Below are 11,684 nucleotides of genomic sequence, written 5' to 3' on the forward strand. Positions count from 1 at the left end.
TGTTTGGCTTGGGTTAAGTGGTGGGAGAAAATAAGGAAACTCCATCCTCCTATTACTAACTGTTTTATTTTAAGACAGAATGCTACCAAGTAAACCAAAATCTTATTATTAACTATAATGTAGGACTTAAAGGGAACCACATTTTGAATAATAAAATTCATTATAATGGAGAGTAAATAGATTAATACCTGTATTGAACAGAGATTAGAAAAAGCATTTCCTAGAAGGCAGGCCTCCTGCTATGCGTTAACCTTGTTTTCTGTTATTTATTAGCTTCAGCTCAAGCAGAAATTGTGTTAGTGATCTAATTTGTATGGAAATACTGCAGTCAGAATACTCCCAGTACTCTATTTTCAGGTGGTCTGTGGGTGGGCTGGTAACTCGGGAAGGGGATGATGGCCACGACCATCGAGGTGATGTTCCAGCATTCTCAGAGGCTGCGGTTTGGGAGCAGGCTCTCACAAGTCAGTGTGTGATTCTGAGCCCTTTGAAACACCAGATTCAGTGTTTTCCTGCCCAGTTTAAAGCAGGGAGGTCCAGTTTCTCCTACTGGAGACCCGTACAAGCCTTGCAGGGTCTCAACATGTGGGGCTGGTTTGCTTATGTTTAGCCTGGATGTTGGTCTGCACCGTGGCTTTTGGTTTCAGTAGCTGGTTCCTTCACTCATGCTTTCTTTGAGGGTACTGAAGGGTGCCCATGAGGGGGACCCCATACGGAGCGTGTGTTTTAGCCCTTGGGTGATGCTGCCGTAGGTCAGCATTGCTCCTGGTAGGTCGAGACTGGGGCACTTTGTTGTATATAGACCTTTGGAGATACCTTGTAGCTGAATCTTAGCAAGACAGTTCTGCCAGAGGAAGGGGAAAATGCAAAAGCAGAGGGGACGGTGTCACCTGTCATGCCATCAGCGTAAATCAACTGCCGTGAAAATCCCCCAAATAATCACAGAGCAACGATCTCATTTTCAAATTATTTTATAATGCAATGTGTTGCTGGAGAGCCTGAATATCACACCACAATCAGTCTGACTCTCAAGTGCCTTTAAAGACACTCTGGAACCACAACATTTAGGAAATAGAAATCCATGCATCCCACTGAGAACCATCCTTCCTTGTGGCCGTGCTGCCGCCTGGGGAGCACGTTACTTAGAAACATCAGCTTTCATACTACAATATTTTATTTTAATTGCTCTAAATGTCTCTGTTCTTTTCAGTAAAATGTTGATAGTGTTGGGCCCGCTCAGCTTGGAGTTCCTCCCCGTCGCCCCTGTCCCTCCTCTAGGCAGCCTCCCTACCTGCCGGGCAGGTGTTGCGGGTGAGATGGGATGCTCCCCACCTCTGCTTTGCTCTGGGCTCCCCCGGCGCTCTCTGGACCACTCCTTTTCATAGCGCCCGTCCTCCTCATGCTTAGCCTGCTCTGAGGAGAGAGGCGAGCCAGAATGCAGTGCAAGCGTTAATATTGATTGGAGTGAGTGGATTTTGTTGCTTGTTGTGGAGTTAGTTTGTGGCTGCGGCCCTGCCTTGCAGGAGATGTTAGCTGTCAGTGACGGCTGTGCAAGGAGAGGCAGGCTTGGTCCCGCGTGTGGGCAAAGTACCTATCTGCAAGATGTAAAAAACCACACTTGGAAGACAGAAACAGCCTAAAAAGAGTTATGGGGTGCTGGGAGCTTTATTTTTTCCATCTGGGACCCATCAAGGGCGAGCTCCACTGCACAGAGCCACTGCAGGAGACATCAAGCTCCGGTGACGCGCGCAGGTTGTCCGGGGAATGTTGCTTCCAGGCAAGGGACTGGGAGAAGCTCAAAGCCGTCGTGCAGAGGGTGCTCCCATTCGAGGAAAAGCAGGAGCTTCAGCCCTTGTGGCAGGAGAGTCTGGGCACACGTGAGAAGGTGGCCAGTTGAGGGAAGCCAGCACACCATGCGCCGCCAGCCCCCGGGGATAAGCGCAGTCTGTTTGCTGCGGATATCGCACTTGAGTTAAGAGCAGGTCAAAGATACGACAGATGTCTGGGGGGTTTATTGCCTAATGAATAACGCGTTCAGTCGGCAACCTCGCTCGGCTCTTGCCGCATGCCTCAAACATGACAAGTATGCAGGGCTTTGCCCATCAGAGACGAAGGCTGAACGGGAATGTTCGCTTTAAATTAATTGCACTTTCTTTTTTCCCTGTGAAAGCAACAATTTTATTAATAATAAGGTTGATTACTAAGAAGCAAGGCATAATTTAGAGAGGAAATATATAATGGCATGTTTCCTGTTTGGAAAACCCAGTGTTTTCTTTCATCTCGGAGTGCTAGGAAGGGGAACAGCACCTTCATCTTCCCCCGAACGATTAATGCCTGAAATAAGCCCAAATTCCTTCATGCCTGAGGATAACCACAGCATTTGTCAGTCATTTGGCTTTGAATTTTCCTCTGTGCTTTACAAGTGTTACTAGAGAAGTAGCTTAAAAGAGGAAGAGGAGGAGGAGGATGGTCTCCCCTGGGGATGAGGGAGCCCACAGGAGAAGCATGCAGAAGATGCGATGGGGATAGGAGGGACAGACTCCATTTCATGGTGCTTTTTCCAAAGACTGGGAAACTGAGAAAGGCATAAATCCTCCCAGCTGTTCTGCTGGTATTTTGGCCTTATTCTATAGGTGATAAAACTGAGGGACAGAGAAAAGGTGAAGGATCTTCTCTGGGCTGTGCAGGAGCCGTGGGAGAGCCAGGATTCGGGGCATGAGCATCCAGGACGCGGGTTGTTAAGACATAGGGAAAGGCGCCTCCAATGTGCAATGCTTTGGGTAGTCCTACAGAATTAATCGTTGTGCATGAAGCTAAGAAAAAATATCAAACCTAGACAAATGAAAGCTTCAGACATAAACAGGTATTGTGAATGTTTTCTTTTTTTGCCTATAAAACTAACAGGGCATGAGATTTGGGCTTTTTGTCTGAACCTCCCTCCACAATTTGGTTCTCTAGTGTGGGTGCATTTCTTTGTCACGTTGAGGCCTGCACTGTATTGGGAATAAATCTCTGTATTCCACAGTGCTTTGAAACCTCAGGTTTGCACCAGAGCTTGGGGTGTGGGTGTGTATTTAGTAACATTTATGTATTGCAATAAATACATCAACATTATCTTTTGGGTTTTTTTAAATCCCAAGATTTGGAAAGCAAAAAAAATCTGACTTTTTTCCCATTTCTTCCTATTGGTAGACTATCATAAAACTCACATTTGACAGATAAACACGTTTTTCTGTCTTTTTAGATACAAGATACTGCTTTAGCCAACACATGATGAAAGTTACTGGAGAGAGTGTATCTGTCACCAAACGCTGTGTACCATTAGAGGACTGTCTGTCTACAGGATGCACATATGTAAAGCATGAAGAATACAAGGTATAGGATAAAAATCACTTTTTTAAAAAATATGAAAACTGGGCAGAATCCTTCTGGCTTTCACCAGAAGTCTGACTGGTTCAGTGGGTAAATCGACATCGGCAAAAATGAAGTTTCTCAACGGGCTCCAGCTCATTTCCATTTGTTACTAGAGAAACAAAGGAATAACCTCCCCCCAAACAAAAGAACAATCCCTTTCAGTCCCTCTCCCAGCTCAGGGGAGCATGGGGCTCCCCTTGGGCTGAGGAGCGCCTCGCCTGCAGAACTGCGTCTGCTTCATCCCCTTTGCCCTCTGCAGCTGCTGCCCACCCACCTTCTCGTGGTCTTCTTGCTGAAACAGGTGGGGAAAGCCCCGAAACCTTCGGAGCAGACGCTTTATACCAGAATCAAACGGTTATTTATTAAAGATTTTTCTGAAGGTCAATAGTCGACCTTCTTGAGCTTTTCCAGCAGGTTAAGATCAAAGGGCATTCTGAGCTGCCAGGCACGCTGCAGCCTTAGCTCTTGTTTTGCACGTAATTTTATGCTCTCCTGGCCTTGGGTCCTTTACTCTTGTTGCTCCAAACCCATGTGCTCTGGCAGGGTTACTGGAACCGGCCCTTCCTTGCCCCGACAAGGCAGAGCTGCGTGTCCTTGTGGGCTGACACATGTCAATCACTCCAGGGCCTGCACATGAGGTGATAGGCAACAAAAAAAACCCTATATTAATACATACTGTTTTTTTATTTTGGGGGGAGTTCTGGCTTTCAAGGTCTATTTCAACCCAACAACACTGGTTTTCAACAGTTGACTTATTTGCGGTACGAAAAAACCCACAAACCTCTTCAGAATATGGATGCATCCTCTTTGCACCAGCCAACATACTGTTCCTGTGCAGGTGGAATTGTGCTGCAAGTAGATGGAATTAGGGATAAAAAATAATAAGGGGAGGGGAGGAGAAAAAGGAAGAAGGGGAAAAAGAAAAAAGGGGGGAAGGGAGGAAAGAACAAAAAGAGAGGGGAAAAAGGGAGGAAAAAAGGAGAGAGGGCAGGAAGCCGGACTGGCCACTGTGCTCCTTTGCAAATGTATTATTTTCCGTATGTCTTTATTCGGGGGTATCGGTATTTTTCGAATAACCAAGTTATCACCTCGCTTGTTTCAGATCTGCACCTCCTGCTGCGAAGGAAGCATCTGCAACTTGCCCCTCCCAAGGAACGCCACAGACGCCGTATTTACCACCCTCTCCCCCCCCAACAGAACACAGAGACTCTCCCACCCCCTCCTGCTGACAACGGCGTGTCTCTGGCTGGGGCTGATGTCCCAGCACTGGGTCACCCTGCCACGCGCGGCAGGTCTGCACAGCTGAGCTGGGCGAGGACTCTGTGTCCGCATGCTACCCCTCCCCGTGGAGCTGGCGCTTCGGAGCCGGCTTTGAAAAAGACTGGGTTTCCTCCTGATGGTTTGTTAATGATGAAATAGTGAGCCTGGGATCTGGGTGTATTTGAAGGGTGTTAAGAAAAAAAGAAAAGAAAACAACCAAACAAACCAACTACCCCCCAACCCCCCACCCCAGTTTCTCTACTGTTTTCTGGAGAAACTCATGCAAAATATTCCCAGAATCCATGGCTGAGATCGATGCATACACTTTTCTTAATGTCTTTTCTCCATGGAGAAATGTTATTTAAAAGTACTCTATCACTGCTAGCTGCTAGTATCATCACTTACTTGTTCAAAACTTTCTTGTGATAACTTGTCAGAGCACTAACTCCGGTGTCCTGTTAACCTCTTTTGAGAACATACAGTAAATAATACATAGTCGGTGTGTTTTTGCAGTCTCCCCACATCTCCTGCTCATTTCGGAGAGGGCAGGCGCATGCAGTGGAGCAGCAGCAGCTGGAAGGGATGAGGTCAAGGGAGCAGCAGCAGCTTGGATCAGGCTGACATTGCGCACAGATGCTTCCTCCAAGGTTGTCCACCAGCAGCACGAAGAGCCACCCCCGTGACAACACGCGCTGGGATGTGCAGAACATCACTGCGGTTCTTAAAGTGAACCAGAGACACTCCGAGCCCTCTGCTCCTGCCGTGTGCTTAGAGGGGAGGCGGGTGGGCTGTCCCTGACCCGCCGGTGCAGGAGGACGTGCTGCCGAGGGCTGGCGGGTACCTGGGTGCAGTGCTGCTGCCGGCCGAGCCAGCGGGTTCCCTGCGCTTTGAGGGCTTTATGTATTTCCACGTTTTGGCATCCAGTTCTATAGCACAAGAGAGTTGATCCTGAATAGCTTCTGTTATTTACTGCACTCCCGCTATGGAGTAGGGACTGTTACTAGCTAGAGCTGTATTTTGGTGACCTGTGTTGCTTGTTTTGCTCAGAAATTGAGTATGCAATATTTATTTTTGTATGTTGAGTAGGATCTAAAGCGTTTAAAAAGTTCTTAATACTGATATTGCCAGGCAATATGGTTGTTTTGCAAGTGGGTAAGCCTGTAATATATAAATTATCGTAAATATATATATATATATATTGTTTTGCATCTCTTTTAAAAAAAGAATCAACTTTGTTTTGCAAGGTCAGTAATAAAAGCAGGGTGTTACAGACTTGCTTTATAGTTAAACCAAACCTTTTTATGATTTTTTTTTAACAGCTATAATCATAACTTGTTCCGTTATGAGCTGATTTTTGGCTTCTTGTGCTCCAAGGTAACCTGTGTGTTATGAAGTTACAGTTTGCTTATGCTCTGAAGTGCTGTTCTGGGGGAGCCACTGCTGGAATCCAAATGCTTTCTACAGGGCTCATCCAGCAGCATCCGTGTCGGGTACCGTTACCAGTGAGAAACCCGCGCTGAGCGTGCGAGGTGCTGTCCTGAGTTTTGTGGCCTTGGAGTGAGCTCCACTTGTACTCTGGTGAGTTTTACTGGGGGCAAAAGAAGAGGACTGAGAGCAGCACTTGCTCCCAGTTTAGTTTCAGGAGATTTCTCTGGGGAAGCAAAGCAGGCTGGAAGCCTTGGTGTGTTTTGCTGGGTGATGTTTTTTTAAAATGTATATATATGTGTATGTATATATATATATATATATATATATATATCTCAGCAAAAACTGAACTTCAAAGACTGTTTCTTTCCTATTTTTAACCTTTTACATTAAATAACATTTTTGAGGAAAGGCTAGCTGACCTCACACACAAACCTTGCATTTTGCTGTCCTTTTAGTTCTTCTGTGACTCGCTCACAGATTGCTAGTATTAAGAGGGTGGTTGCAATCTCTTATTCTATGCAAGTTAGACCCATCTCTGGAGCCCCCCAAAAAATCAACCCTGCAGTCTTTATAAAGCCTGTGCCCTCCTCTGCAAGCTGTGCAAGGTACTTACGGGTTGGGGTTGGAGGGGTTTACAACTTCTCCAGCAGCAATTTAAATATTTATTACTGTTATTATTTTTATTATTGTGCTGCAAAATGGAAGATTTGAAGTGTGGAAGAACCTTGTTCAGTTGAGATACCTCTGCTGGGGCAGGGGTGAAACAGGCTTTCTGTGTTGGCTGAGCATTTTGGCAGCATTCTTGTGTCAGAGCAGGGCTGGATCCCAGGGCATGTGCTTTGAGAAGACGTGTTGGAAAGCCAGCGTGATGTCAAAGCATGGGAAATCCAGGATTACTGACAAATGACTTGCTGAGGTAGGCTCGAGGCTCAGGCCACGTTGCTGGTGGCCAGCAGTAGCAGCTTGTGGGGAGGTCCCTGCCGGTCACAGGGCTCGTACACTGGTTGTGGCAGCTCAACGGGATGTTATAAGGATTTAGATTTTTTTACTTAGGGCCTTGCAGTTGAACACATGCATTTAGGAGTCACTCCGTAAGACACCTAACCAGCAGCAAGAAGCAGATGTCACCTCCTGACCTGAGCTGGCTGCCTTGGTCCATGGCTCACAGTCAGGTTTCTGGCTGTGTTTTCTGGCTTCTCTGTATTTCCTCTATTTCCCATATATTTTGCAGTTCCACTGTTATTTAACAAGCCTAATCTGTGGTATGGTAACTGAGCTACTTTAACCACATGGGATGAGCTGAAGGAATGGCTGGATTTCTTTATAAGATGTTGGATTTCTAGGAGCACTGCCATGATGTGAAAGGTGAGGTGCCTGCAGCAAGATGACATGGGCTCCAGTGCTAGCTGGCTTGTCGTGTGTGCTAACGGGTAGGACTTTCATACTGTGTTTAGCGGGACCTCAGACCCAGAGACCTTTTTAGGGACCTAGTAGCATGCTCCACCCAAAGGCTGGGATGCCACTGATCAGATTTGTTATTGGCATCACAGAGGTATTAAACCAAGCCAGTTAATTCTACTCCCTTTGTAGTTAGCAGAGGAAAAAGTGGTATTTCAGGGCCTGATTCATTGTATGCGAAGGTGGATGGTTAAACTGTCTCAAGCCATGCCTCAGAAAAGTAGCTTGGATGTATACTGCATGCCACCTAGGGTACCCCGCTGCCAGCCACATGGTTATGCCAAGACCAGTGTTTGCACATCCCTGAGCAGGCATCACTCCTATGCCCATCCCCAGCTTTGCCCTGACCGTGATGGTCCTGCTGCTGGAGAAAGTCTCAGTTATTGTGCTGGTCCCTCTCCCCCACCGGTGTGCCACAGCTGTGCCCTTCAAAAGGGATCCGAGTCCTGTCCAGCTGAGCTGCTACCTCTGGCTGTGGTATGAGGATTACGGACAGAGCTTAAAAAAGTAAATTAAGGTGACCGAGACCAAGTGGGGACCCTGCCCAGGATCCTCTCTGGACCAACAGGTCGGCGTGCCCGGTCTGTCCGCAGAGCTGTCGGGGTTTTTAAAGCACATAAATGCTGAGCTGCACCGTATTTATTTTTAGGCTCTATAGATGTGATACTGCTTTTAAATGTCTAATTTTTTAACTCTTGTAAATGCTGTATATTTGTATAAATAAATGTTTAAAATATTCAGATGATGTGTGAGGTGTCTGATAACAATGTACAATTGCCATCACCAGCCCTGCTTTTCAGTGTGGTGCCACCCCTGTGCTGGGACACTGCTGTCCCCTTTTCCTTTCTCCGAGGTTCTACAAGCAAAAAAAAAGCCCAGAGCTGAGCTGTATTCAGAGCATTTTGTTTTAACTCCTCCTGTAGCTAATGAATCTTCCCATGGTTTCCTCCTGTTCAGCTCCCATGGTTACTTGTTACAAATTGTTTTATACTGGGCATTTAATAAAGTAAGTCTGAGGAGGTTCCTGTTTAGTTTGTGACTCTTGGATCTTCCTTTTCCTCACCTACTCTGGAAAAACTAAGTTTTCTGTAATTGTGCTGTCACACTAATTTTGTCCCAGCATGTTCCGGGGGTTGGGGGTGGTGGGGGTGGTGGGGGGTGTGCGCAGTTATTTCTAATTCCTGCTCCTGAAACCAACAATTATTTGGATGTAAACCACTTCACGTAGCTAATGAAAGGTTTCAGACAAAGTTATTTGTGAGTAACGAGAAGCTGGAGGCAGAGCACAGTGTTTCTGCACAGTCCTTTAAAGTGAATAAATGCAATTTACAGCAGTAGCACAGGAAACTACAGTATATTGACTTACAGCTCCTGAACTTCCCCATAGTCCTAAAATAAATTTCTCTCTGGCAGTTCAGCATTTGGTGCACCTTTGGCTTACAAATGTGCCTTGAAGTAAGAGACTTTGTTATCCCATTTTGACAGGTGCCTCTGGGAACACCAGTCGGTGCTCGGGGCCAGGAACAGGATAACCCCCGGGGCATGCCGCCTTACACCACCTCCCCAGCTCGTTGTTGAATTACCGATTTTTGGTATTACAGCACGGTGAGCTGAGGGCAGGTGTTAAGTTAACAAATGCTTCAATTTCTGCAAAGCAGTTGAATTCATTGTCAGTAAAAACAATTCATCTTGACTGCACCACCCTTTCCCTCCCCATGAACGCCGCTAGAAGCAGCCTTTACCCGCTTGCTTGGGAAACTGTCAAGCAGCCCAGCCCAGCTTTCAACACCCCAGTTAATGCAAAACCCACCCTGCACCAAGGCAGCCCAAGCAATGCTCAACCTCCTGACTGCTCAATCCTACAAGTCTTAGGCTAAACAAACAGCAGGATATTTTCAACATGATGGGCACTATCCACAATAAAGGCAAACAAATGCAACATAGGGCTAACGATACTGGAAACATAAAGCGATATCAAACTGTTAAAAAAAATATCCAACACCTCCCAGAGGTTTTTATGCCAAGCAGCAATCTGAGCAAGCCAGCTTTCCTGACTTTTATAAACATTTCATTACCAGTGTAAAATTTAAATACGTTTTACTTGTGCTACAGACATTCCCATCAAGCTCTACTGAAGACAGGCTAAACCTGAACTTGTCACTCCACATGTGTTAGAAATGGCTAACCCCAACCTCCTACCCAAAAAGTGTTGATTTGGGACTGTGGTAAGGGGCTACCAGCCAAGTCCTTTCTGCTGCCGAGTGCTGGAAGGAGAATATTTTAAGCAGGTAACTATTTTAAAGGGACAAGTTGCTCAGGTTTTTCCTGTAAAAAATGTAAATTATCCTCCTGCTGTGAGGTTGTGTGCCATGCAGTGCTGTTTCTGGACAGCCAAAAAGAGCTGCACCTGAGGTCCATGACAGGTGGCACAGGGAACAGAAGAATTCAGGGTTGATTTTACTGACCCCATAGCTGACCACCAGGAACGGGTATCGCTTACTGTTCACACTCAACTAATGTCTTACCAACCTAAGCACAGGTAAGGTGCAACACGTGCACCCATGGATTTTTCACAACCAAAATAATGGGTTGTCACCTAAAAACATCCCCCTAACCAAAGATTTGAGTTTCCTCCAGGGGAAATATATTACAAGGAGTCAATTTCCCAACATCTTCTACCAGTCATCACAGTCTCTACAAGATATTGCTGCGTCTCTTTTAGCCACAAAACCTTCCCCGAAGTCCAGCTCTCAGACTACATTTGCTTGTCTTAAAGCCTTCCCAATCTGCCAGACACTGCAGTTTCAGCGGCAGAGATTACTTTCTCAGTGAAGCATAACACCCAGCTGCATGAAATTTCAGTCTGATAATCCTGTTATGTTCCCCTGTCAGACTCCATGCCGATGGGACTTTTGTGTTTGTGCAGCTCCTGAAATAGCAGCCTGAGCCTTACTGAAAAAAAAAAAAGTTAAAAGCAAGAATTGCCATTGCCAAGGTGAAGGGCTACTATTTTAAAGACACCGCAGCAGCCCATGGAAAATAAAAGCCACAATCAGTTTGCGACTATTATTTAATCTTAGGTTTTATGTGGATTGCAGGTTTGGGTGTCAGGCCCAAAGCTCCACCACCAGCCCTTGGCTTTCCTCCAGGTGAGACCATGGTTTCTTTCCTTAATAGATGATGGCGATATGCTCGGCAAGAGGAAAAGAAACCCAGCTATTTCTTATCCTGACGGTAGGCATTGGTGTGTAGCAGAAACTCTCATTCATTATACTAGAATTTTTGGAATAATAGATGCTTTTTCAGTTAAATTTTCATTGAGATTCTTTCAACAGGTTTTCAGAACTGATTTTTTTCAGTGGGTAGGCAGGAGCAGAGATGGAAGAAGTTAATTTTATTGACATTTTGCTCCTTGACATTTCAGTGTCTTTTCAAACCCCCAGTTTTTTTAGCTCGCCTCACAAGGAGCAGAGGTTGGACCTGACAGCCTCCCGAGGCCTCTTCCAACACCAAATATTCAGCAAGTCTGCAGCAATTTTCTATCGTCAGACCCAGAAGAAAACCTGAACAGTAAGACACAGCTAGCATACAGAGGAATTATTATAGAATCGCCAACGTGGCATACCAGTGACCCTAATCTATTAGCTTTGTTTGTGAAAATCCTACTTTATAAAGGATTTCTAGAGAGATATTTCTCTTCAAAGAGAGATTTTTCAGCCTCTGACTCTGTGCACACATAAAACCTTGACTTGTGTAAGAGCCAGGCAGATATACACACTAGTACCCATCTGTCTACAAGTACAGTATAAATTTATATAAAGTATACGCCATACATCTATATATATATACACATCTTTTCAGAAAAATGAGGACAGCACATGCGTATGGAAAAGGAGTTGGTCACAGACCCTTGCTGAACGTGCAGAGTCTTTAGTGAAAGGCTATGGTCCACACAGCCCAGGATCCCTGCACTGAAGTGCCTAATAGCTTTCCAAATAGAACAACTCACTATATAGGTACTAGTTATTGAGGGTTATTGTTAAGCAAACAAGTAATAATAACAAATTAAAAAAAAAAAAACCAAGAAAAAAAGGAAACTGGCAAAACCAATAGAAAGCGTGTGG

General features: G+C 45.5%; 1 protein-coding gene across 4 annotated transcripts in view; it reads left to right on the forward strand.

Moving 5' to 3' along the window:
- The window catches only part of LYPD6 (LY6/PLAUR domain containing 6), a 38,147-nt gene extending 29,847 nt beyond the window's left edge, over positions 1-8,300 (forward strand). For all 4 annotated transcript variants that reach the window (XM_056348649.1, XM_056348648.1, XM_056348646.1 and 1 more), the window contains exons 4-5: positions 3,245-3,375; positions 4,517-8,300. In XM_056348649.1, coding sequence (XP_056204624.1) covers positions 3,245-3,375; positions 4,517-4,720 — 335 coding nt within the window. In that variant the 3' untranslated portion in view covers positions 4,721-8,300. The remainder of the gene's footprint in view (positions 1-3,244; positions 3,376-4,516) is intronic.
- Positions 8,301-11,684: the final 3,384 nt, after the last annotated feature.

This window comes from Falco biarmicus, chromosome 8 (assembly GCF_023638135.1).
Source record: "Falco biarmicus isolate bFalBia1 chromosome 8, bFalBia1.pri, whole genome shotgun sequence".
In the NCBI taxonomy this organism is placed as follows: Eukaryota; Metazoa; Chordata; class Aves; order Falconiformes; family Falconidae; genus Falco; species Falco biarmicus.